At 38.7% G+C, this 27,671-nt stretch overlaps 1 protein-coding gene and 1 pseudogene across 5 annotated transcripts in view; both read left to right on the forward strand.

Annotated features, from left to right (window-relative positions):
* The window catches only part of FTCDNL1 (formiminotransferase cyclodeaminase N-terminal like), a 36,792-nt gene extending 19,253 nt beyond the window's left edge, over window positions 1-17,539 (forward strand). For all 5 annotated transcript variants that reach the window (XM_054586219.1, XM_054586220.1, XM_054586218.1 and 2 more), the window contains 2 exons: window positions 6,964-7,149; window positions 16,349-17,539. In XM_054586219.1, the coding sequence (XP_054442194.1) occupies window positions 6,964-7,149; window positions 16,349-16,785 (623 nt within the window). In that variant the 3' untranslated portion in view covers window positions 16,786-17,539. The remainder of the gene's footprint in view (window positions 1-6,963; window positions 7,150-16,348) is intronic.
* Window positions 17,540-27,298: 9,759 nt separating this feature from the next.
* On the forward strand, window positions 27,299-27,416 carry LOC129080815 (uncharacterized; annotated as a pseudogene).
* The last annotated feature ends 255 nt before the right edge of the window (window positions 27,417-27,671 follow it).

Below are 27,671 nucleotides of genomic sequence, written 5' to 3' on the forward strand. Positions count from 1 at the left end.
ACTGACTCAATCCCCATTGGGTTTTGCAGCTAGAAGTTGTGGGGACTTATCTTACTGACACTGGAACACTGGGCAGGCAGGCATGGTGTGGGGTTGGGACTCCTTGCTAATGAGATATCCCTTCCGAATTTTTATCCACCACGCGTGAATATGGGCCCAACCTGTTCTGTGTTTGTGCCCCTCCTACCAGTCTGGATGGATGTGGTTTCTTTAATTGTGTAGCTGTCAGACTTCCATTCAACCTGATTTCTGTTGGTTCTGAATGATGGTTGTTCTATATTTTAGTTATAATTTTGTTGTGGTTGTGTGAAGAGGTGAATGATGTCTGCCTAGGCTGCCATCTTGACCAAAAGTCTAGAGACATTTATTGAAAAGGATACAAGATACAAGAAACATTGTACATAGGACAATGATGCCTCAGTCCTCTTCAAAGTTGGCACCTTGGGACCTCACACAGTTCTCCCAAATGCCATCAGCTGCCCTGTTGTATTTTCCTGAATTTAACCTCATTGATGGTCTAACATCTCTTGCCCTTCAAAGGTGATTTTAGTTTCGAGAAAAGGCAGAAGCTGCAGGGCACCAAATCTGGGCTGTAGGGGGAATGAGTCACCTGGGTGATTTGATATTCTGCCAAAAAATGCATGAGACATGATGTATGAGCTGGTGCGTTGTTGTAATGAGGCTGCCAATCACCAGTTTCCCATAGCTGTGGCATTCTGAATCATCCTAATAGTTTCCATGGAGGAATGTTCAAGCTTAGTGCAAAATTTCATGAAGATTTGTTGCTCTGCTCACTCAGTCATTTTGAATGCAACAGCCACACAGTACACATCCCCACTCAGTGGCATTTACTGCCCCCACTGACTAGTACAGTGAAGGTGTCATTGTTCACGTATGCGTATTCCAGTCCACTCTACTTGGCTGCCAGGTTACTGCAGTGTTGTGCAAACTGTTCTCATTATATTAACAATGGTTGGACTTTTTCTAGACAGACCTCATAAAGGAAATAGCAAGATTCTAGGACTATTGGATATGAAGATTCCATATGTATAAATTAATTACTAATTTACTGTATATTTTCATGGATCCCTGAATCTCAATGAAAGAACATGGTATAGTAAGAATTTGGGGGCACATCATTCTTACATTTATATGAGGAGAGAGGATAGGTAATTTTTTCATTCTGAAACTGGAAGATAGACCTAGGAACATTAAAAACTTGCATCAAGACAGCACTAGAGCAAAGAATTCTCACAATTATTTTTTCATTACATTTGACCTGGAGTTTTTATTAATTCTCTCTCTCTCTTTTTCTTTTTAATTTCAAGCATTACAGAGAAGGGTAAACTTCACCTGTACTATCTCCCCCATTCATGGTCTCCTGAGCTAACCCATGCCAAGTTATGGTATGAGTATAGTAGGTTCACACTGAATTTAGAAGTGTTGCCATGATTTTTTTTATATGTATTGGGTTGGCCAAAAATTTTGTTTGTTTTTTTCTGTAAGATGGCTCTAGTAGCACTTAGCTCTCTTTAACATCATTCAAAACAATTTTGTTAGATTGTATTGCAACAGCTGTCATATCAGCATGCATTTAAAAAAGCTTATCAAAATTGGTGAATTTCTGCGTACCCATTTGAATATTGAAGGTGGAAGAAAATATGCTGTGACTAATCGAGTGTGTAAAAAGCAGGTTGTGAAGTTTCGTGCTGGAGATTTCTTGCTAGATGATGTTCCATCGTCAGGTAAAATAGTTAAAGTTGATAACGATCAAAATGAGACATTAATTGAGAATAATCAACATTCTACCATGAGGGAGATAGCCGACATACTCAAAATAGCCAAATCAATAAAGTTACTGGTGAAAATGAAAAATGTGTCTTTTATTTTATGGAAAAAACCATACAGACTTTTTGGCCAACTCAATATATGTATATGTTGATGAATCCAATGTAGTATTGCTTGCATGCATTTATAATATAAATGCTGTAATATCATAACTTTTTTAATAAAAGATTTTATTTATTTATTTTTAGAGAGAGAGAGGAAAGGAGTGAGAGAGAGACAGAGAGAAACATCAATGTGTGGTTGCCTCTCGCACGACCCCTACTGGGGTTCTGGCTTGCAACCCAGGCATGTGCTCTGACTGGGAATCGAACCAGCGACCCTTTGGTTTGCAGGCTGGCATTCAATGCACTGAGCCACAGCAGCCAGGGCTATAATACCATAACTTTTTGATTCAGCAAGATATCTTGGAAATACGTTTATGGTATTGCATCTAGTTCCAGTTTATTTCTTTTAACCACTGTATATTTATCATAATATGAGTATATTACATTTTCTCTAGTATCCTTTGTGGACATTTAGTAGTTTCTCCTTTTTCTTACTACAAATAATGCAACAGTGAACATTCTTGAATAATCTTCCTTGTGTACAATGCAAGAATTTTCCTGGAGCCAGAAGAAAGGAATGAAATTATTAGGTACAAGTATTTGAAACTAATTTTTAGAGATTAATTTTTACATGAAAATTAATCTAGTGCTTATTCTCATTTCCTCCTGACTCCATTTTCATAATATGTAACAAGTTTTTCCTTTGTTTTATTTTTCACCACTATGCTGATGATAAATTGACAACTCAGTGACACAAATGAAATGACTTTTTTTTTAAGCAAGTCCTGTTACTTTGGATCATAGATGCTGTTGTCAGCATATCATTATTTGTCCTTTAGAAATGAAACATGGTAGAGTAAACAGTAGCACCCAGTGATGTGCTGTACAGTTTGGTTTTCCTCCTTACATTGTTTTCTGCTATCTCAAGAAAGAACAGGCCACAGAATGTGTCGGTAGAAATGCAATTTAGGAAGTGCACTTGATCTTGTTTTTCAGCCTAACATTTCTGTTCTTTCATCATAAAGATCAGCTGCGTTTTTATTTTTCTTTCAGACCCTTAGAATAACATCCAGTTCTAGTCAGCATGTTTAATGTACTTCTCGATGTTCTAGCACAATAAATTTTCGTATCTCGTGCATGAGTACATATGGTAAAAATTTCTTCAAGTTCTAGCCATGTGGGGGAGGAATATTGCGGTTGCTTTGTTAATGCAGTGTTTGTGTTGGAGTGGTTAGGGCCCGGTGCTCTAACTCGCAGCGCTGGGCGTAATGAGATGGCTTTGATGGTGGCTTAAGAGACTAGAGGGATGGTCACAGCTTCACACTTCAAAGCCGAGCATATGGGGTGAATACTGGGTAGCTTTTTGCTCTTTGGGGATGGTTGGAAGACAATTCTTAGCAACTCTGTTTAATGAAGACATTGGAAAAGAAATGCTCTATCTTTAAAATAATTTTGAATTGCAAAAAGAAATTTCCACCCCCCCCTTCCATAGACTAAACTAAGAATAAATTTTTCCCAGTCTGCACTTAATTAGAGGCAGTACAGCATCACAGTACTATACTGTATTTTCACATGTCTTCTTTTTCAAAGTACTGCAGAGAGAGATTAATCGGCCAGCTTTATTTTAGGGATATGTATGAATTTAGGCAAAAACTTTTAGGGCTATCTGTTTTACCATCTGAGAGATTTTTGTGACTTCTGGTAGAGAATCTTTTTTTTCCCCCTCTTCTCATTAAAAAATACTAAATAAAAAAATCAAGTAAACACAAATCTTGGCTATATTAAGAAAGCTGTACTAAAACTAGAGGATGCTTGTAAGATTTCAAGTCTAGCACCCAGTTTAATTTTCAAATTCTGTGCTTTTTTACCTCTACTTGTTATTGAGTATGAGGTGATAGGTTTGAAAATACTCTTTTGCTTGCTATATACTTATGAAAAGATTTGATGTTCTTTGGGGTATTATTAGAGTTCTGCTTTAAAATAAATAAGCTACACATTTATACTGTATGTGGGCAAGAGGAAAGAGAATTTATCTGTTGAAAGGGAACGATAGGTTTGAGGTTTTTTCCTAGTTGTGCATTTTGGCTGTCATGGAAAAATGTAACAAAAATTAGCTTATCAGCTATGTGCCTTGAGTTGCTAAAATGCAATTCTGTTTAACAGCTAAATATCAACTCCATTTATACCAGTATTCCTAAATTGCTCCTGCAAGAACAAAAGCAGAAGGGAAAAGGATACTAAATACCACTCTAGACGTGAAGTGTGTTAGTGTAAGGCAGATTCGGAAATACTGTCTTCACAGACTAATTGTTGTATATCCTCAATAAAATACTATATTTTGGCCACAGTTATGTCTATTATAGGCTCAGAGAAAAACATTTAGTTAAAAATATGAAGCTGAAACTTTTTATCATGCAGGGAAATGTCTGATTGCTTTGATTCTCCTTTTGCAAAGAAGAATAACGAAAGTCATAGAAGTCTCTAAAGTTAAGACAGAAAATGATAAATATGCCTGTATAGAAATGGATAAAAATCATTTTTAGTAAATAAGGTCAGCCAATCATGAAGGTTAAAATATATTTTAAAAGTATTGTCATCAAATCAGCCTTTTCAGAATATGTCTACTGAAAATGGAAAGATGAGAGCCATTACTGATAGTGATGGGAAAAACTTGTCGAAAATGGAAGAAAAACTCAAAAGTATTGTTCTTTTGTAATTTGCAGGGTTCTTGGGAGCAATAAATAAAATTAATTTTATGAACTTAAAAAAAAAGTATTGTTCTTTTAGTAAAGAGCAATTTATGATCCTGCAGAGTTTTGCTTTGCCTGTTTGAAGATGACATAGAGCATCCTACCCTTCCAGCACAAGGTAATTCAGATATTTGTCGTATCTGACAGTACCGACTGGCTCACGTAGCCACTGATTCAGGTGGATGGCTGTGGATGGGACTTCTGTTCTGAGGACTGCTCATAAAATATGATGAAAATGATGGAAGATTGATCCCATGGTTTCTCATCATAGTACATTGTACTTTGTCTGGTGTTAAACCCGTTTCGCATTCTGTTAGCACACTGAGCCCCTTGCTCTCTCTCATTTGTAGGTTTTGGAGGGACTGCTATTCCAGGTTTGCAGTGTCCAACATCTGCATAATGCTCAGGAACCAAATTCAATTCATTCAACTTAACAAACCTTAATTGTTCAGGGAGCTGGAAACCTAGATGGAGAAACAAAAGTCCACAATTAACTATGTAATATAAATAGATTAGATTTGATGTTATAGCCAATAAAAGCTGTAAAATACTGCACAAACACAAGAGGGAGAAATGAATTTCAGTGGAGGGAACGCACGATTATAAAGCACGGATTAGTTGAGTAGTTCTAGTTTCTTGTTAATCATTGAAAATGCTGAAAGTTCCTGCTCAGGAAATGCTTGGCTCTGCAGCAGAAGGGAGAAATGGCTTTGCAGGAAATGAACACACAACTGTTGCTTTCAATAATAATGTCGCTTACCTAAAAACTGATGGGACTTTGTTTCCCACAGGCTTGAGCTTGAAGTATTCAGAATTTTTATCTTCTTTAAGAGGCCTATTTGTTTGCATGATGTGAGCATTTGAATTACATAAAATGATTGTCGCATGGATTAATTGTGAAAATAAAATGATAAAATTAAAACAAGCTCTTTTGAATATGGAATTTATATCACAGATAAAATAGCTTGGTAGTAAGTATTCTTCTGAGTAAATCTGAGACGTGGAATTACATGAATTAAATGCTAATTCTTTGGTACCATCTAACACCCAGTGTATAATCCAGGCAAATGTCTTTCTGTGATGGATTTATGTAAATCTCGATCTGCGTACGGTTCACACAGCACATTGATTTTTTCTTCTTTTTATTATTTATTTTTTTATTGTTATTCTATTGCAGTTGTCCCAGATTTTCCCCCTTTGCCCTCCTCTGCCCATCCCTCCCGCCTTCTCCCACAGTCAATCCCCGCACTGCTGTCCATGTCCATGGGTCACTCATACATGTCCTTTGTCTAGTCCCTTCCCCTTCTTTCCACCATTGTCCCTCTCCCCCCTCCCCTCTAGTCACTGCCAGTTTGTTCCGTGTTTCCATATCTCTGGTTCTATTTTGTTCCTTAGTTTATTTTGTTAATGATCTGTCTCTTTAGATCTACACCTGTTCCTCTGCCCCCATACCATTTTTTCCTCCCATTCACTGTTTTCAGAAACCACTTTAAAATACTTTAGTAAAACCAAAGGAAAAAAAGAGGAAGATAAAAAGGGAGAGATAGAGAGAAAAATAAAGGAAGTAAAGAAAAGAAACTGACCCAAAGGATAGAAGGAGAGATCGACATTAGATAAACTAAGGAAAGCATCTAGCACAACGTCTGGCCCACAGTAGTCAGTAAGTATTATAACTTTATTTGCCCTTTGCAAGCCTATACCACTGTTCCAAATTCTGAAAAGTCTGAAATACTTCTGGGCTGGTAATGTTCCTACTTACTAGAAATCCATGTATATTTTAACAACACTCCTCTTCCATTATCTCTTCTACACAAACTCGTGGTGGAAGGAATCAAACTTAAGTTTTGTTCTCTAATGAAGCAAGAAAATACAATATTTTTCATTATTATCATATAATAAAGAGACATCCAAAACCAAACTGATACTTAGTAATAGAGATAGTATACCTTACTCATCATACTCAAGGAAATAATATTTCAGGTAGGTATTTGTAATTTCCCTTGTGAAATTAGATTTGTAATGACTTAGAAATTCTAGCCTCCTTATACGAAGACAAACTTTTATTATGAGACTAACTTCATGGGGAAATAAATTATGCTCAAACTTTGATTCTTAAAATGAGTATGAATTATATGCTTTAGTGGTGATGGTTATACAATGAAGGGAATGTACTTAATGCCACTGAATTTTACCCTTAGAATTGTTAAAATGGTAAATTTTATGTTAAGTATATTTTATCACAATAAAAAAATTATATGCTTTATTTTCTTTTATTAGGCTGATTTTAATGTAATTTTATTAAAATCTCCCACTACTTATAGGCCTTGCTGAGAATCTGGTCCTTCACGTTCCGGGCAGCAGCGTGTTTCTTTTTGGGGAGGCCGACCTGCCTGAGAAGCGCACCCTTGTCCAGAGAAGAAAGCAGCTGGGCTGGTTCACAAGGAGGGACTTCAGTGCTCTCAAACCTGACCTGGGAGCCGTACCCGCCCGAAGATGTGGTTTAACAGGTTCTCAGTATAGTTTTGTTCTGCTTTTGTTTTTAAACTTGACAGCAGACTCCTGAGATCCCTTTAATTTGGTCCCTCCTGTGTAATGTAGGTTACAGTTGGGGCTCCATACTGAACTGAGTGAGGATCTCTCTCAGCTCTAAATCTCCCCTGTGTCTTCATAAACCGACCAGAGAGGCGAGAAGCCCTCTTCAGATACTCAATGAAAGGCCCTTAGAGTGATATTCAAGATACATAATGAGCCCTGCATCCTGGCCGTTGATGTTGAGAATGGTTGTCACTCCCGACCCTGCGTTAGGATCCTGGAGGCCTGCTGCTGTGCCAGGTGTGAGGTCGTATCTGGGGTGTGATGGGGACACTTGAGGGGTAAGGGTTACTTTTAGCTGGTAGGAAAGTTTCTCAGAACCTGACCATCCAGTGTGGTCAAGGTGATGCATGCAGCTGGAAATCAGTTCTAGAGGCAGCTGGGGTAAAGCTTCTCTAGACAACAGGTTTCCAGAACTAAGGGGACACACACCTGGGAGGGCCTTCTCCCTTCCCCTGGATCCCACCAGCTCTGGCCTTTTTGCCATTCCAGCCTCCGCCGTACAGCGGGCTTACGATAGGAAAAGGCAGCAGCACCCCTCTCCAAAGCTCTGACCCCACTTCCGGCACTTCACCACCCTAGTGCCAATTCTTTGAGCTTTATTTCTTTCATCCTTAAATGTCTTCTGCAGGGGCCACATATTCAGCTGTGTTCGGTAATGTTTTGGTAGTCAAGTTAATACCTTAGCAGTTACAAAAATACTGGATGCCCAAAAGGTGGGCGGGCATAAGACACACTTTTCCTCAGAGCACAGCTTGGCTGCTGCTGCACCAAGGCCTTCAGTTAGTAACGCCTGGTGCAGAATTCGGCCCTCAGATGAATGTAATCTGGTAGAGCTGTGCAGTGGAAAAAAAATCACGGGCTTTGAGGCTGTGCTCGAATCCTGGCCTTGCTGTTTATTGGCCGTGTGACCTCTGAGAGAGTTCCTTAATTTCAAGCCTCAGTTCCCATATCTATGAAACGGACATCATAATTGTACCCCCCTCATGAGACTGTAAAGTTGTGATAATGTCTACTAAGTGCCAAACGCAGTCCTCAAGGGCCATTTTTTTTCTCCTCTGTAGAGAGGAGGTATATAAAAAAGTGATTATAAATGTGTCTCAGTATGTAGTTATGGAAAAAAGGAAGAAGCTGATTGCTCCCTGCCAATTTGAACCTAACATATTTTCCCATGATTTGTCTCGCAAGTGTAGAAGTGTAAGTTTTGTGACTAAATTCCCAGAAATCTAGTTCCTGGTTTCTAATTTGAGCCTCACTAAAGACTGAAGGGATTATACCACAAACCTCGTCAGTGCAGTGCCAGGTGACTGAGATGACAGTCAGTGGGCGGGAATTAGAAACAGGGACCCTGGTGTTAGACTACAGCAGAGCTGGCTTTAGCACAAGGTTAGGCAAGCCCTTGGCAAAACTCGGTTCTCATTTTTGCAGTACTGTGGGAATGAACGGGCCGGTGTTTGGGAGGCACTTGAACCTGATGTAAAAAGCATATCTAAGTTAAAGACCAAATGTTCAAAATTGGCACAAGCATGTTTAAAGATGGACTTTTAAAGGCAATATCTGATACAGGTAAAGGTGTAGTTTCAGGTACTCATACTGCTAATACTATCAATTGGTGTAAGGCCTTCAGAAGTGAGTTGGTGATATGCACCAAGAGCTCTAAAAATGTCTATGGCTGCCTGGCAGGGGTTCTATTTCTAGTGGTAAATCCTAAGGAAATGATAAAAGGTACGTGTACTTATGTACCAGTATATTTATCAGAGCACGATTTATAATAGTGAATACTGGAAACATTATGAATGTTCTATAGTTGAGAATGATTAAATAAAACTATGGCATACCTAAGTGAAAGACTGTTATGCAAGCAATTAAGCATGATGTTGTGGAAGAGTTTTTAGAGACAAGGAAAATATGATACAATGTAGAGAGAACTTGTAGTTAATTAATGCAACAGATATTTGTTTAGCACTTAGGCACCAGGCATTATCCCCAGTGGGCAACATAGAATTTATTATGTCCTCAAAGAATTTATATTCCAGGGGCAGGGGGGTGAGGAGACAGACAATAAGTAACAAACTTAATAAATAACAAATTATATAACATGTTAGAAAATGGTGAGTGATAGGACCCCTCCACTGCCTGCAAAAAAAAAAAAAAAAAAAAGCATGAGTTCTGGGATGGGGTGAATTGTGATCTTAAATGGTGCATCTGAAGCAGGCGGGCCTCACCGCGAAGGCAGCTTTGGGGCAAAGATGAGGGTGAGGCCATTAGCCATGTGGAGGCGTGGACAAGCGTTCCAGGCAGAGGGAGGAGCCAGTGTCAAGGCCAAAGGATATGAAGTCGTGTAAACAGTATTATCTCAATATTGTAAAATACACATACATGTATTTTATTTTGCTCATTTTTATAAGAAAAACATTTTAAATTTTGTAATGCTTTCAACATATTTTCACAGTTTCTCTAAATTGATCTCATGATTATTTTCTGTTATCTTTCATGAAGAAGGATAATTATTTTTTTTTAAAGGTTTCATTTATTTATTTTTAGAGAGAGGGGAGAGAGGGAAAGAAACATTGATGTGTGAGAGAAGCATCGATCAGTTGCCTCTCACACACCCCGAGCTGGTCATCTGGCCAGTGCTTAAGCCACTGAGCGACACCAGCCAGGGCTCGTGGAGAATAATTCGTCTTGTTTATCAGTGGTCAGTTTTATAAAAGCTGTGTTTCCATGTATTTGTTCAGATTGGACTCCATGGAAGATTTACGATAAGAAGAAAAAAGCACAACTTTTTCTGCACATGTCCTTTTGGACAGTATTTCCGGACAAGTAGTAGAAGCCTTAGTTTGTGCAAAAAACATAAAAATTACGGGAGTTGCTAAGGTTAGGCAACCGTAATCCAGAGGCCCCCTCATTTAATAGGCTCAGAGCAGGTGCTGATAGCAGAAAAACAAAATGTTTCCAGGTGGAATAGTGAATAAGGGATGGGGATGAACAATTCATTTTTAGTATTTCACAAACCAGACTGAAATTCAAGTGTAAAGTACATGATCAACCCAAATCTTAGGTTACCTTACTTGCACAAATTCTCCCTTGAAAATGCTTTTGTTTTTCAAAGTACTATCTATTGAGGTAGAATTTATAACACCTCTGTCATTAGGATATAAATGTTACTCATCTTACTTTTTTTAATGCATTTAGTTTCTAACCATGGTGAATTCCCTTATTTTAAAATGTAATGGCTTTATATATTTTTTTAACTTTTTCCAGTTATATCAGTGTTTCTCAACAAATTTTTCCACTTCTTCCATCAAAACAGAAAAGGCTCAACACATTGTTGCTGTTTATTTCTTTTCCTAAAAAAAAATTTAAATAGAAATGATTGGTGCTATCAACTGAACACTTACAGTTAACTTTCCAGTGACAAATTAATCTACACAGTACCCGAGAGGAAGCAGATTTATAAGGGAACAGGTTTCTGTTTTGAAGTTCCCTACGAATATTATAAACAGAAGAGAAAAAAAGTGAGCTCAGAAATGACTAACACTCTCAGTCAGTGCCAAACAGACAAAATCTTTTAAACCAAATTCCTTTTAAAAGTTGTAGTTGGCCAGCTCGTGGGGAACATAAATTAGGGCAAAGCAGTAATAGTTGATACTTTTAGACCTATAAATAAATACTTTATACATATATATTTAAAAACCCTAAACATTTATGGGATAATTTAAACACTGCTGGCTGATATGTTATATGAATGGTCTGCATATACTATATGCATCATTGTTTAAAAATACAGGGACAGTTCTTTGAACTACATAGTTTCATATGGTGCTTTAGGAATCATAGACGGAGGTAATTGGTACATCTTGGAATCAGGGACTTCTGTTTAGTTACTTAAATAAATGGGTTACTGAGAGCTGCCCCCTACTACTTCTCTCTGTAAATAAGAAGCATAGCATCATCAGGCACTTTTCCTGACATTGAGTAATACAACTTACTCTACATCAAAACTTTTATTTAGTCTTTGAAAAATAATTGCCTGTTCTAGAATGAGTCTTTTACATTTTAAGGAACCTATTTTCATAATTTTGTGTTTGATTGTCAATCCAGGTGGGATGATGGGAGAGGAAGGTCTCAGTGTGTAATTAAATATGCAACCTGTAATGGACACCTGGAGGACTTAGGCGTTGAACTAGTTAGTGAAGGCTACTGTTCTACTATGGAAAATTTGGGAGCAGTCAAGTTATCTGAGGCTCCCTTCACCTGGGCGAGCATCATTCCATGACAATGTTAATATGTACCTACTGCGGTAATTTCCTCTCTTAATAAATTATAGCTATTCTGAAAGATTTTCAAAGTTGAGAAATTGAGGCTCACAATTTCTTGCAGAGCAGGAAAACATCACAGCCATTTTGCAGAACAGCTGAGCAAAGACAAAGTCCCACGGAGGTGGGACTTGAATTTAGATCACTGGGGTGCCACTGCCAGCCCTGTACCACATGGTCCTCACTTAGCTTTCTTTCCTATAGACCTGGCCGCATGCATAAAAGAGTCCTTCATTTTTCCTGCCATGGGAGCACGGGACTTAGCAATGTTGAGTTTCACGGCTTTAGTCATCAAATGTCCTGTTAAGCTGTGGTTTCTTTTTAGTACATGTTCTAAAAAAAATTTAAAGTACCAATATATAATGATGACTAATTGCTTTTCATATAATAACTCTTCATATTTTTGAACCCGTGTTCCAAGTCTGTTTCCTTGCTGTCTTTGTTACTCTGAAGCAAACACCACTTGTAGGCTAGGTTTTATCTTTTTTTAACCTTCTTCATGTTTTTATACCCAGCAACCTGCAGGGTTCCTGACACTCAGCAGGTTTTCAGTAAAAACACCTTTACTGAGGGAGTTGTACCTTGGCCCATGAGAATCTCTCTATTTATTCAAACTGTAATGTAATCCACAAATTTGAAGTTCTCTCCTCAGATATAAAAATGCCAGATATCCCAAAACACCACCTCAGCTCTCTACTCATACATATTTTAATATAGCCACCAAAGGAGAGCTTAGTATAACAAGTAGAATTTCTGAAGACATCCTAACCAACTTCTGACCTGCTGAAATGAAACTCTTTTTATGGAGGAAAATATATAGAATCTTTTCACCTTTAATTGATTGAAGATGATGGTACCTGGAACTATTTTGGGGAATAATTTTGATATAAAGGGGGGAAAAAAAGACATGTGTTTCTTCTGAGTGCTGCTTTTTCGTTGTTCTAATGGGCTCTTCACTATTGTTTTGTCTGAATGCAGTTTTTTATTTGTGTTATTCCAGACGTGGTCCTACCACAGGCATCTTTAAACCAGACATTAATAGCATAGTTCACAGTCATTACTGCCAGTGCTCAAACACAAATATTGCATTTGTGTTTGCAAAAGCTACACATCAGATGTTAATTAAGTGCGTTTGGTTTTATTTATTTTTTTCCTGCTTAAACAATCTGGCATAAAGAGTTTACATCTATATCAGTTCACCGTAAGGTCTCTACAATATCTGAATCATCCATACAGTATATGATAAATACAGTGTTTCCATACAAGAAAATAACAGAATTGCCAGGAAAACATCAGGCCTGTTATATTTCCCTGTAAAATAATAGGAACTGGATCTCAGTTTCTTTTTCTTTTTGATAAAAACGTATTTAACAAGGAGTAAACACCAACATTTAGAATGATAAATTTTTCATTAAAGAACACATGGAAAGTGATATCGTACCAAAGATTTTTTTCCTTGTTTTTAGCTTGCTTCGGGGCGTTGTGACAGTTGCGCTGGAATAAAATTGGAATTTGGGCTTTGTAGAGGGGAGATTCGGCTGCCGCCAGAGCAGCGAGTGCCAATCTGCTGGCGGCGGGAGCGGGCGGAACCGCACACTGAGAAACAAACTTTCACATCAGGTTGCTAATTTTAGAGCAAAAAATGGAATGACTTTAATTATATGACATTTACCTAAAAATACGATTTGCTGAAATTAACTATCTTATTTGAAAATTTGTACTAAGTTTTAATTAGCATAAAGAATCAAATTCAGCATTTGGATAAGGTCAATGCCACTGCTGGATTTAAAAGCAGAATTTGATTCATTTGACTTGGATCCCCATATTGGTGCTGAAATTGGACAAGATTAAATGGAGGAAGTTGGGAAAGCATGCATTTGGGTGGAAAGTAGTTTTCTTTTCCTCTCTCCCTCTCTCCGTCCCTCCCTCCTTTCTTTTCTCTCTCCCTTTTTTCCCAGAGAAACAGGTCATGGCCTCATAGCCCCTCTGGGAGGGAATGACTACCTGATGAGGTCAGAAAACTTGGCATATTTATTGATTGTCTCTGTTTATTCGCTGCTTATGTAAGATACAGCGATGAAACAAACTAAATTATTGTGTGATCAAAGTTTAATAGAAGAATTTAAAATACACATAATAATGGTATACATGAAAAATGATCATTCTGTGTTAATTTTATGTACTTATTTCTCTTATTTAAGAGAGAATATAAAAGTTCTGATGTTTAATTTGATTTTTCTAACAAATAGCTTTTAAATATGCTTTTGAAGGCATTTTAAAAATAAGGTTGTTTTTAAAAAATTAAGTAAATCAGGGCTGGGACGAGTGTATTCTTTATCAAACTCTTGTGCTCTGGCCTTAAGATCTAAACTTTGTCTCTCTTCAATAATTTATCTTAGGCAATGAATTCATTTATTAACAAGAATGATCACCTTTGGGAATTCTTCTGAAAAAGGGACAATTATTGTGCGTATGGTGGTAAAAGGCGCCTTCGGATTTGCTGGGTGTGGGCTTCAGGAAATGTCCCGTGGCCGTAGGGTTGGAGAGGTCCACGCCACCGTAGTGTTCGGGCGAGAACTAGGTCCATGTGACTGACTCCCTCAAGCTGATAAATTGCATGTGAATATCTGAATGCTGGTTGGGCGTGTCAAAATTCTGAAATAACAAAGTACAGTAGGCCAATATGTATTTTGAATAGTTGTACTTACTGTAACCCAGTATATATTCATACTCTTCAGCAAAACATGAGTGAGATTGTTGGAGTGATGGTAAAGATGAGGTCACTTTTTGAATCAGAATAGCATATGTATTCAGATTTGAGGAAATGGGACTATTTGTAACATTACCTGTTGAAGGGTGGAGGAGAGAGAAAAACCAAGCTTGGATGTTTTCTGTTAATGAATGACATTAGCATTGACAAAACATTGTTTCCCAATGTACTCTGTGAAATGTTAAAACTGATATACTTCTCGAGATACTTAGAGTAAGTGATTGGTGTATGGGATTATGAGAGAGAGATGTATTGACTGTTAGGAAATTTAATTTTTATGAAGTCAGCATTATGGAGAAATACTGTAATCTGATTCATTTCTGCAGAATTCCCAGTAGGAAGAGGCCTAGCCTCGGGAGTTGAAATGTTTCATTATGTGTACATGTGTGGGAACAAATGAAATGTGGTTTTCATGTGCTGATTTTCTGTAAAGCATCTATTAGTATGAGAGTGCCTAGGCTAAGACAGCAAAGCCCCCAAACCACGATTGTCTAGGGGGAAGTGAGCCCCGAAGGATAGCTCTGATGGATACTGACATCATAAGCAATAAGCTTGAAAGTAGCAAGAAAAAGCTATGACAGTAACATAATGTTGAAATAGTAGCTAAGGAATTGTCATATGCTGAAGATGAGGTCAGCCTTTTGTCTCCCATCAATCCCTAATCAACTTTGCTTTTAGAAATGGAAGGTTCCCCCAAAATGAAGAAACTGCAAACCTAAGCTTTTTTATACCAATGCTAATTTAACCAAGTTGTTCATCTTATAATGTAAACTATAATTAGAGCAGAGCTATTTATGTAACATGAGCTGCACCATTTTTGAGGCAAGAAAAAGAGGGACATTTGCCCCTAGGCTCTAAAGTAACAGGGCTCTCCAGTGACATTGGCAGTCCCTGACCCCAGGGAAGCTGGGGGTGGTAGAGTGAGGTGCCTCCAACAGGTTGTGCCAAAGAAGGTATACACAGCGCTCCATACCCCGCCAAACCCACGTTCTCATGACACACAAAGGTCTTTTCCCTCCCCAGTTCCAAGGCTGCCTGTCACTTTTTAGTGACCTCCATCCCTCTCCAAGGCTCCTGTTGAGATTCACTTGAATTGGGTGTTAACCTAACTCAGTCAGAATAGGTGTGTGTTTGGAGAGGAAGGGATGGCTACAGAATGATTTATTCCTGTTTCCCATGCCCGTAGGCCTGACACTGAATTCCAACCCTTGTGGAGATGTCCTTGGAAATGAATGAAAGACCAAGGTTTTTTGCTGCTGTTGATATTTAATATTAAAGTGTGCTTTCCTTTTTCTGTTGCTATTTTGGAAAGTCTGGACTCTTCTCAATTATTCCGGAAAAAAACAACCGTCAGACACTTTCAAAGCTTGTAGCTCAAATAACTCTGTTACAAAACATATATACATACATGAGGTCTGTCCAGAAAAAGTCTAACCATTGTTAATATGATGAGAATGGTTTGCGTGACATTGTTGTAACCTGGCAGCCAAGGAGAGTGGACTGGAATGTGCATGCATGAACAATGATGACTTCACTCTACTAGTCAGTGTGGGCGGTAGATGCCATTGTGTGAGCATGTGTACTGTGTGGTTGTTGAATTCAAAATGACTGAGTGAGCTGAACAATGAATCTGCATCAAATTTTGCATTATGCTTAAAAGGCAGAGATTTCAGACCATCGATGAGGTTCAGGAAAATATGACAGGGCAGCAGATGGAGAGTGGGAGAACTGTGTAAGGTCCCAACATGCCTCCTTTGAAGGGGACTGAGTTACCAATTTTTGTACAATTTTTCTTGTATCTTCTTCAATAAATATATTTTTTTCATATTACATGGCTGGACACCTTCTGGACAGACCTCGTATATAAAAACTTCATAGAACTCTGGAGCTGATAATGAGAGATATCTGTATTATTTTAAAATAAAAAAAGTAAAGCTAGCTCCTTAGATTAAAATTGGCTAAAGAATAGAAATTCAGAAGGAGTTTTTTGCTTTGGTTGATTAACATACTTTTTTAATGATTTAGGCATCGGCGCCAGCCCATATGTGATGAACTGCAATGTCACCATAGACTCTCAAGACTTGGCTTTGGGAAAAGAGATTGCTAGTGCCATTCGGGGCTCAAATGCAAATGGACTGAAGGGCGTCCAAACGATGGCTTTTCCCCATGAAGGGAAAATTGAAATAGCGTGCAATGTGGAGAGTTTTGAAGACCAAGAAGCTATAGAAACCTCAGAAGATTCTCGATACATGGCTTACAGTGTCCTTGGCAACCATTTTTCCTATGTATCTCCTCACTACATAGAAGCTCAAGTTAAAAAGTTGGCAGGTGATAAAGGAATTGGTACTATAGGGAGAGCATTAATTGGATTTACACCTCAAGAGTGCAAGAACTGTGCTGAATATGCTATAAAGGAAAGTATTGGAGAATTCTGGAAGATACGGGGAGGTGTTTTCATGTGATCCAGTTTAAGGATTCATATAAATTTTAAGGGAAAATATCAATCGTTACAAAATTGTTTTTTGGCCAGTAAAGATGAGGGGAAGATACAAAGAGTTTGGTTATAGCTTTGTATTGGAAAATTAGAAGCATTCTTTGTTCAACAATCAGTTTTTATAGGTTTTCATAGTTGCCCTGTGATATTTCTGGTTGTCATTAAAACTTGATGAGAACATAATTCTTCATCAAGTTTATGCACTTGTGTGCCTTAGAAGCCCCCCTGAATCAGCTGAGTAATATGGCCATGGTTGCTGAACCACCTTTAATTATTGTGAACAAAACCAAAAATGGAATGAGCACTGGACAGTGGATTGACGGGCTTGTATTCCTTGGTCTTACCTGCCTGGTAGCCATAATCCCATCACCTATAAAATAGGGAAAAGATTTCCCACTTTAAGCAATCTCATTTCCCTGGTTTCCCCAAAGTCTTTATTCCCAAGTTTTATATTCAACTTTAATTTTTTAAGTAATCATTTTTAATGTGTATTTTAAAAAATTAGCCATGGCTAGTGTGGCTCAGTGGACTGAGTGCCAGCCTGTGGATGGGAAGGGTTGATGGTTTGATTCCCCGCCAGGGCCCGTGCCTGGGTTGCGGGCCAGGTCCCCAGCAGGGGCTGTGTAAGAGACAACCACACATTGATGTTTCTTTCCCTCTCTTTCCCCTTCCTTTCCTCTATCTATAAAAATATATAAATAAACCTTTAAAAAATCAAGGATTAAGTGACTAAAAAGTGAAGAGAATTATAAAATAAAATTATTCTTTCAAAATATGGTTTTTTGGGGGTTTTTTTGCCCTCCAATTTTTAGATAGACCTATTGTACATTTCAGAGACAACTCCAAAAAACCCAGTTTGTCTAAAATTTTAATGTTTATATAGGGGGATGGAATGGTGGTGTTGGGCATGGCTTATCCTTTTTGGAATTTAAATGAAAAGTCTGAAAATTTAGGGAACATATTGCTTTTTAGCAAAGAGAAGAGTATCAGTGGAAGAATTTTACTTGGAAAAAATCAAAATATGTAGTCATTTTGTGAACTAAAAGAAGCCACTTATTGATTCTGGCAATTTTATGTAAATCTTTAGTATTTAAATTGCTTCAGTACAAGGTACATTTTAACCATACAGCACAAAGAAATGAATTTTTTTGTTGTTAATTTTGTTTAGCAAGAAAGATGATGGTTTTTCCAAATAAGAGCACATAATACGAATTTATTTTAAGGAATTAAAAATAAAAAATGAGATTGAACTAAATCTTTTTAGAGGATCCAATAATGTATCCTAATATTGTTTCACTTACATTTGACTCTTGAATCTGATTATATGAATTTTGTTCCAGAATTATGTTTCTTTGGTCATGTCTTTTCACTGACAATATCAGTCCCAAAAAGATGTAGAGATGATGGGCTCCGTTTAGTTTTCAGGCACAGGAAGGGCAGTGGCTGTGGCGACGAGGGCTGTGAGGGCCGAGAAGCAGCAGCGCCTAGCTCTTTCGTTGCTTGGGCAGAGGCCACATAACCTAGTGGAACGAGCACTGGACAGTGGATTGGGGGGCTTGGGTTCCTTGCTCTTACCTGCCTTGTAGGCATAGTTCCGTCACCTGTAAAATAGGGAGTTTTCTTACCTTAACCAAGGGCTGTATTGGAGGGAAGTACTTTGTAAGCCGAAACATAAAAAGGAAACATATTGCTAATACTCTTTCCATATTTATTCCATAGTTATGGGCATCAATATTCAACAGATGAGAGAGAGAAAAGCACATGGTGCCACTGAGTTATTTGCAGTTGTCAGAGGATTTGATTCATTTGCTGGTTAGCTGAATTAACCTCTCCAGGTTCCTATCACTGTTCTAGGCATCTGGCTTTGTGCAAGGCCTTTTTAAAACCAAACGTCTATTTAATGGGTACAGGGTTTCAGTTTTGAAAGGTAAACGGTATCCTGGAGGTGGTGGTGATGGTTGCACAACAACGCGAACTCTTCATGCCAGTGAGCTATATATTTAAAAATGGCTACCGTGGTAAATTTTACATTATGTGTATTTGAGTGCAATTAATTATTCAAAAGTTTATGTTAATTCCACAAAAGTTGAAAAAAACAAAGAACAAACATTTGAATAAGATAATTTCCCTAAGCCCATACTTTCTAAATAAAGTTTTTGGCAAATTTCTCATATCCATTAAATTTACAAACATTTAAGACCTGTTTTTCCCTTTTTAATCTATTATGATGGCTTTGGACCTACATAGGAGATTTAGTTAATGGTTTAAAATGGAGTTGCTTAAATTTGGCTTTTGAGCAAAAACAGTAATTTACTATCTTTATTATACAGAATTTTCAAAAAGAGTACAATCACATCTTACCTCTTGTTCATATTTTAATATCTCTGTTCTTTTCTATTGTCTCTCTCTTCTCCTCCTCCCTTGCTCCAATTTCCTGTGCCTGAGCTGGCAGATGTAGCTGGGATAGATCAATAACAACTATGGATTATCAAATTAGGTTGAGAAAATCTGACAAAATGAACTTAAGAAATACCCTGACTCATGTTACCCTTTTTTTACATTGGCCTCTTAGGAGCAAACCAGCAGTTTGTGCAAATGTTTCTGCAGTATTTTTTTTCTATGGGACCACAAAGTGGACATTGTATGGAACGTGGCTTCATAGCTCGTTTAACCTGCATCTCCTGCCAGATGACTTTGCCCATGACTTGTTGCAGGTTGTGAATAAGGCAAATGGATGTGGGCAAAGAGAGTTTACATTTGATCAACTCTTCAGTGTTTCTGCTCTACCCAACTCTAAACTTTAACTTTTAGTTTCTTAGAAGAGAGACAAGGAAAGCAAAAAGCTAGGCTATGCAGGCGACAGGAGCTTCTGTTATTGCTCTTGTTGGGGGGTGGTGTCCTTTGTTTCCAACCTGAATTAGGGCTTGACTCAACAGTAAATTAAAACTACTTCAACCTAAGGGAGTGGGTCAGGCTAAGTAAAATATAACTGCAAAATAAAACAAAATGGGGGGTAATATTTTCATTCCTCAACATAATGAAAAGCCTTGCTCTGTAATTGGTTTGTACTGTCTTGGAAGTGGCGTCCATGGTCCACAAAGGACCGCTCTGTGAGAGATCTGCGAGGAATTTATCATTCCCTCTGGCTGAGCCAACGCAGGCTTGATATACAGTTTTGTTTAGTATAAATATTCTCATGTTACTGTTTACTCTGTGGGGATCCGAGGATCTCACTGACAGGGTACGTGCTCCACTGCCTTGCTTTTAAAAGGCATTTATTTGACTCTGTTGTTTGTACTTGCCCAGAAACTTCAGAGAACGGCCCAGGAACTTGTTTGATAAGCATCCAGACCATGCTCCGGGAGTATGTCGTGCTCGGGGGTTAGAAAAGCTTATTGTTTTAAGCAGGCCCGCACATGGCCTCGGAGGAGCCCATTTTTCATAGGTAAGAACAATTCAGACACTAACGGCGGTCTCTGAGATTGCTCCTCTCAGCTGTAAGGAAAGATCCTGCTAAGTGTGGCTCTGGTGGACCTCAGCCTGATGTTGGATTACTCTGCCATTTCCTTTGTCCCTATTTGAAATATTTTGAGGCAGTTTAGTTTGTGAATTAAGATGTGAGCCAGAGACCTAAACATGGCACGAGTTTCTCTTTGTAACTGTGTAGCGTGTGTATTGTCCAGCCATTGTCTCCCAGCCCTACACCCACCCTTCTCTACACTGCTTTATGCCTCTGGGACTCTGCAGACTACGTTCTTTCTTTGCCGGCTGGTTCCGCATTCGGCTCTGCCAGTGTAGGGTGCTGGGGAGGCTGCCTGGCCGGAAGAGGAGAGGGGCTTGCTCCTTCCTGTTTGTTTCTGGCAGCCCCACCTGAGCAGTGGCTCTTAACCCGGTGGTGGGTCTTGGTTCCAGCATTTAAAGAATTATTTATTTATTTATTTATTTATTTATTTATGACTCTTTCAGAGCTAGCCTCATTGTGCCCCTCAGAAGCACCAGCCTTGGCAGTTTTGCTGCCTCAGAGGTCTGAGCCCCAGCTTGGCCAGCCCTCACCTCTAAGCTTTTAGGCTCTGAGATCCCAGCCCCCCTCCCTTTGTTCCTTCAGGGGCAGATGAGGGGCTTCCTGAAGTCCTATCTCTGGGGCACTGTGTTCTCTCCTTGTTCTTCTAGTTCTCCAGCAACTGTTGGTCAATTTTTTAAAAATGTTATCTCTTTTGGAATACTTTGTGGTTTCTGTTTTTCCTTCTGGATCCTGTTAGAAGTAAACCTATCAGCAGACTAAACTGAAGGAAACGAGAATAAGGCAGAAAATATTCAGTGTGGATGTAGTTACTAATGGAAATAGCCTGTTGATGATCACTGTCCTTTTCTTCTCGCTAGCATTTTATTCTCTTCATTTTGTTTTCTTACTGTCAGGTTCTCTCCTATGTTCCCTTTCACAGACTTGCTCTTCTTTTAGCAAGTAGGGAGTCTGAGTGTTGACTTGGGCTAAGACTGGGAAATACAGTAAGCCATCAGGTGGCATTTTCACCATTGAAAATTGTAGGCTAATATAATTGTAAAATTAAGAGAATTATAGTCTTATCACTCTTATAATAGTTACTTGTCTTTCCTTTGTATCCATCTTCACCTGCCAGGTAGATGATGCTATTTAGCTGATGGCAGGCTCCCAGCCTACCAAATCTTCTTTACCAAACCATCTTTCCAAAACCTTTTGTGTATCAGCCTATTAACTTTTCCTTAGGAAACCCCACCCACAACCAGCCACTGCTTCCTAACTTCTTAGGTACCTGTATCTTCATAAAGACAAACTGCTTTGGAAAAAATAATCATTGTTATTGATGTAGTCTGTCAATGACCCCTTGTTATAAAACTACTTTGTTTCTGGTAAGTGTAAATAATTTTTGGCAATTGACAAGTATTATTTTCTGTCTACCTCCAAATTATGTTTAGTAGTTTATCTTCTTTTGTGATACCTGCTCCTATATTTCATGTGGATAAAAGGAAGATAAAATAGCAAGATATAAGGAAAGGAGTCTTCTGTGAACTCTTTCAGCATCATTAATTATAGATATTATTTGTTGAATTCCAACTAAGTGTCAGGTACTAGCATGTGATTTTCACAACAACCCGATGGAGTAGGTGACTATAAAGTAATAAAATTCCCCAAGTTCTTTTAGCCCACTGGGTCATCCAGGTGCTTCCTACTACTGTATCCCATATGTTGTAGATTTCTACTGCTGCCCTAACCTTAAACATCCCTGGGACCCACATCCTCAGGACACCAGGCCTCTCCTCCTAGGCCCAGTTGGCTTTTGTCTCTAGTTTCTTGTGATCCAGTTAGAAGTTGGACAGCCAGTTGGTTGACCCTCCAGTTCTATGCAGCATGGTCCACCTGAAACTCCTGAAACTTCTAGACCTTAGACCTCCTCAATACTTCCGTAATCTTTCCTCATTGAAAATGTCTTCCTGATCTGTCTTTTACACAATTATCACCTATGGAGGTATTGCTCATTTATTCTTTCCTGTACCTGGAAGATCTATCAGCTTTAGAGCTTCCTCCCCTGGACTATCAGTGCCTCCTCTGCAGGACAGTGTATTTGTTCTGTTAGACACAACCCTGTTTCATCAAGTGAGGAAGTGGAGGATGAATCCCCACAGATTTCTCCCAGATGAATTTTTCTGGGTTGAGCCACAAAACTTGCTGCAACTAATTGGGAGATTCCTGGAATCACTCCCACTGTCTTGAAAGAGCCAAGTCAGCCATAGGACCCAAAATGGTCCCCATCAGTATTTAAGTCAGCAAGGAAAATTGCCACCAGATGGTGCCAAAACTGCAGCCAGGACCAGGATAGATTTGAATTGTGCAAGCCAGTACCCCAGGACTTCTGGCTGGCGGAGTGGATAGAGTCACTTGGGTTATTTCTTGTATTTTGAATTGACATCTCCACATTTTATGCAATTGTGTTTTTTGGACTTGACACGTTGAGTTGTGGCAAGGTTTATTGATCTCTTATTTGTCTTGCTGGCTAGACTGTATAGTCCCAGAGGATAAAGCTTTAGTCACAAGTATTTTGAGCACCTACTGTATTTCAGTGGGACATATTTACTGTGATGCTAATGAAATGTAAGCCACAGATGCCCTCACCTGCATGAAACCCTTGTAAGGCCTGGGACAGACCCTCGTAATAAACTCATATCAATGTATGATTTGTAAAACTTGCAAATGTAAGATATTTTAGCCACAATTTGTTGAAACTGCTGTTTCTTCCCACTTATACTTCTTCATTTTACTTCCCGTCATGATTGGTGGTACCGGCGTGGCCAGGATCAGCTTCGTGGGTTCTCAGCCTGCACAATAGCACAGAGTCCTGAACTTGGTTTAATGGCCTGCTGTCACTGAAATTCTGAATGCTTTTTAAGAAGAGGATCCCCATTGTCATTTCCACTAGGCCCCGCAAATTATGTAGCTGCTTCTGAGAATGGCTATGGGCGTTTTTGGACTCAGTTAAAGGGAAAATTGAGTTGGGGATAATTAGGATTTAGTGGGATATATTTATGTGGTTCATAGTCACTTCCATGTGTAGTTAAGTTCTTGCCTATTCTTGCAGTGTAGGAATGGCTTCCAGGAATCCTCCTCTCACACACTGTTGTGACACACGAAGCTGGGCCAGAGGATTGTCACAAATGAACATGTCCTCTGGGGCCCAGCACCAGAAATACTTCAGTGTGGAAGAAAAACAAGGTTCAAGAGGAACGGAGTATGTGGAAGATCCTTCCAATTATTAGTAGCATAAAGTAAACAAAGGATATAGTTCTTAATAATGTCTATCCAGAACCGAACCACTGTCCTGACGGAATGTCTGTGTTGATGTAGCGTATACAGTTAAAAAATACACCAGGTTATTTCTTTTTTTTAATGACAATAAAATGAAATAGAATTGATTTAAAATTCACATTTTGGGGGAATGAATCTCTGGTAGAACTACAAAGAGCATGCATGTCTGCATGTGAAGTTGTAGGACAGCTGCATATCAAACATTAATAAATAAATACAGGTTTCTATCAATCATTCTAGAAGAAAAATGAATTAGCTCTGTATTTTTTTTTAATAAAATGGCAAGTCATTATCATTTGAATAGATGATCCAAGAGTATGCAGCCATACAGATTTGGAAAACATGTACAAAAGTATTCTAGAGATAATTAATAAAAATGTCATGTTATTTTTCAGGAGTTTACAATAGTGATAGGGTTTCTGTACTTTTAAAAATGTGTTGTGAAAAAAATGTTGTAATTTTCTCATTCTAAATTTATTTATGAGCTTATTCTTAATTTTTCTATATATTTTTAGTTGAGTTATAATTGATGTAACAGCATATTTGTTTCAGCTGTACACTGTAATGACTCGATACTTGTATGTATTGCGAAATGGTCACCACAGTAAGTTCAGTGAATATGCATCACCGTAAGATTACTTTTGTTAAAGATGGTACTAAAAATTTTATAAGCTTTAGGCCTTACGGAACCCATGTGCTGACTCATACGTTATCTTATTTAATCCTTACAGCATTTACCTGAGATCAATATTATTCCAGCCGTTCAGGTGCAGAAACCTGGACTCAGGTTAAGCAACTTCCTTGAGATCATACAGTTGGTAAGTTGCAGGTCCAGGTTTTTATTTGGGTCTGTCCTTTCTGAAGTTCATGCTTTTACCCATTGCTCTCCAGTTTCTGGAGCAACACATCATTTCCTCAGAAAAGTCTTTTAAGACCACCAGGTTAGGGCACATGCTCCATGATGTCTGTCCTTTCTTTCATAGTCCATATCACAGTTATTTAATTGCTAAAGTGAGTGCCATAATTCTGCTTCAGCCTCCTTGGAGGAAGCTGTTTTATTTACAGCATAGGGGTCAGTGTATATAGTCATTGCATTAGCTCTTTAGGTCTGCTGATTTTCAAAGGCACCTCAGAGCAGCTTCTGGCTTCAAACTCTTTTTCAACTTGCTTCCTCCCAGGCAGAGGAAGGGTCGGGGAACCACAAAACATTAGGCTCAGAATTAAGACCCCGAGAGTGTTAGGGTGCAGCTGAAAATGGAGAGACATGGTTATTCATTCATTTATACCTTCATAGGAAGCATGGTCCCTATTCTAGGTACCAGGTATCCATCGCGAGGGGCATGAGGGTGGCGGCCTTTCACACCATAAATGTATCTGTTTCATAGTTCTGTATTTTTGTAAACTGAGTCATCTTAAAATGGGGGAACACCTGTGTCCAATTTTCTCTGGAATGTACAACCAAGTTCTCTTCTACTCCTTATTTCAGATGAGGTTTTCTGGATGACACCATCTGGCAAATGTCACTTTGATTAAAGTAAATATGCAGCATAGTTAACACTGGGAGCCTATTTGAATTTCCCTAAGTAGCCACATATTACAGAAGCAGAAGGCAGCCGGCTCTTGGGGTTGGGAGAACTTGAGAGTGTTGCATTCCACGTTTTGGTGTCAGTCGAATGGCAGTGTGTGGCCTACTGCGCTTTGAAGGGTTTTGTGTATTTTTCTTTTCTTACCATTGGGCATTTTTTTTCTTTTTCAGTTTATTTTGACACTGAGAAGAAAATATATAAAAATGTAAAAAAACTTAGCTTTATGATTGCCAAGTTTTTCTTCCAAACTAAGAAAAGAAACCAGTTGTTGAAAAATATGATGAATGGTATCCTTTGTTTTATTTTCAATGTAGCACACGAGGGCAGTGCCATTGGAAGGAGGCCAAGTTCCCCGGGCAGGAGAGAGCGTTGGGCTGAAAAGAGGCCTAGGGATTTGGGCGGGGGGTCAGGTTGGGAGGTCAGGATTTCCTCTGAGCCATCGCAAACATGTCTTTCCTTTCTCCCCTGCCCACCCCTCCTATCTTTCAGTCACTCGTGTTTTCAGTGCTTGCTGCTGCTGAGGATGTCATCTATTTGTAAGAAAATGCCGTTGGTACAATGTGGGGCTTCCAAGCCTTTAAGTTGTGGTTTTCCCAACTTCCACAGCTACTGACTTGACTTGACTGCGGGATCGTGTATGGTTGAGGGCGACAGTCAGTTGTTAATGTGTAAGCAAACCCTAGGGTTGTTAGCATTATTCCTCCTTTATTGTTGTCTTGTCACCAAGTGGTTTGGGAGAGCCAAGGAGCGGAGAGCCCAGGTTCTTTGTTCTGCGAGTCAGCCTCAGAGCCGTCCACTTCTCTCTCTCTCTCTCTCTCTCTCTCTCTCTCTTCACCAGTTACACACTGGAATGAAGAGGAAGGGGTGGGTGGGACGTGTCACACTTCACTGTCATGGAAGTGAGGCAAATCTCTCAGATGCCTTGAAAGCATCCACGTTCCTAAGAAGTTAAATCTGAAACCACTCTATGGACACGGGTGAGCTGTATCTCAGCAGAACCTGTGGCACTTTCCCAACTTGAAGTCCCTTCTGAAAACTTTACATATCTTGACTGGGGTATTTAACTAATTTATTATAGATTTGGTTTTGTAAGGGTGTTTTCCCCACTAGACTGTGAGCTTTTTGAGAACAGAGGCTGTTTTACTCACCTTGGTAATTCCAATGCCTGGCATCAGAAAATCTTTGTTGATTTTGTGATTTCATGAATTAGTGTACAAATAACTGAACTCAGAGCGCAGTTCTGGGTTAGGACTAGGCAACTCTCTAGTTAGAAGGCAGTTTAATCATTATCAACTGACTTGAGCTTTTGTTGCATGACATTGAGTTCCATTGAGAAAGTAGTCAAGAGAAGGAACTATTTGGAACTTATAGGCAATTTGGCTCAGCTTATGTGTGAGGCTGGGTGAATGGGGTGGAGACGCCAAAATTCTTCATGAAGACAGGTAATAAAATGACACCAGAATGCAAACACCTGACTCTTAATTTCCCAGGGCAGTGTCAGCTGAGGACAAAGTCTGAGTCTGAGTGCCTCACACCTCTTCCTGGTGTTTTTATTCTCATATTTAGGCTGTCTTTTTTAAAATATATTTTATTGGTTATGCTATTACAGTTGTCCCATTCTTTTTTCTCCCCTTTATCCCCCTCTGCCCAGTATCCCCATTCCCTCCAGCACTGCCCTCCAACCTTAGTTCATGTCCGTGGGTCGTGCATGTAAGTTCTTTGGCTTCTCCATTTCCTATACTATTCCTAACCTCCCCTTGTCTATTTTGTACCTACCAATTATGCTTCTTATTCCCTGTACCTTTTCCCCCATTTTCCCTTTACCCCTTCCTACTGCTATCCCTCCATGTGATCTCCATTTTTGTGATTCTCTTCCTGTTCTAGCTGTTTGCTTAGTTGGTTTTTGTTTTTTTTTTTAGGTCCAGTTGTTGATAGTTGTGAGTTTGTTGTCATTTTACTGTTCATAGTTCTGATCTGTTGTTATTTTACTGTTCATAGTTTTGATATTCTTTTTCTTAGATAAGTCCCTTTAACATTTCATATAATAAGGGCTTGGTGTGCTCACTTGGCAGCACATACACTAAAATTGGAATGACACAGAAGATTAGCATGTCCCCTGTGCAAAGATGACATGAAGATATTCATTGATTCATTCGTGAAGCATTCCATATTTTTTAATCTGATTGTGACAATGATGTGTTATTTTAGTTGTTACTTTATTATTTGTTGAAACTAAACCTGTTTTTGTATATTTCTTGCCTATTTCTATTATTTTTAAAAAGCTTTAGATTACTTTTTGGTATTCCTTATCCATTTTTTGATTAAATGTTTGTGGAATTATTTCCCTAAAGAAACAAACAAACAACTATTAACCCTTTTTTAGATGTGTTGCAAATATTTTCCTATTCTATTGCTTGTCCTTTAACTTTT

The sequence above is a fragment of the Pteronotus mesoamericanus genome, unplaced genomic scaffold (assembly GCF_021234165.1).
Source record: "Pteronotus mesoamericanus isolate MK-2021 breed Mesoamerican mustached bat unplaced genomic scaffold, CSHL_Meso_final contig_90, whole genome shotgun sequence".
NCBI classification, from domain to species: Eukaryota; Metazoa; Chordata; class Mammalia; order Chiroptera; family Mormoopidae; genus Pteronotus; species Pteronotus mesoamericanus.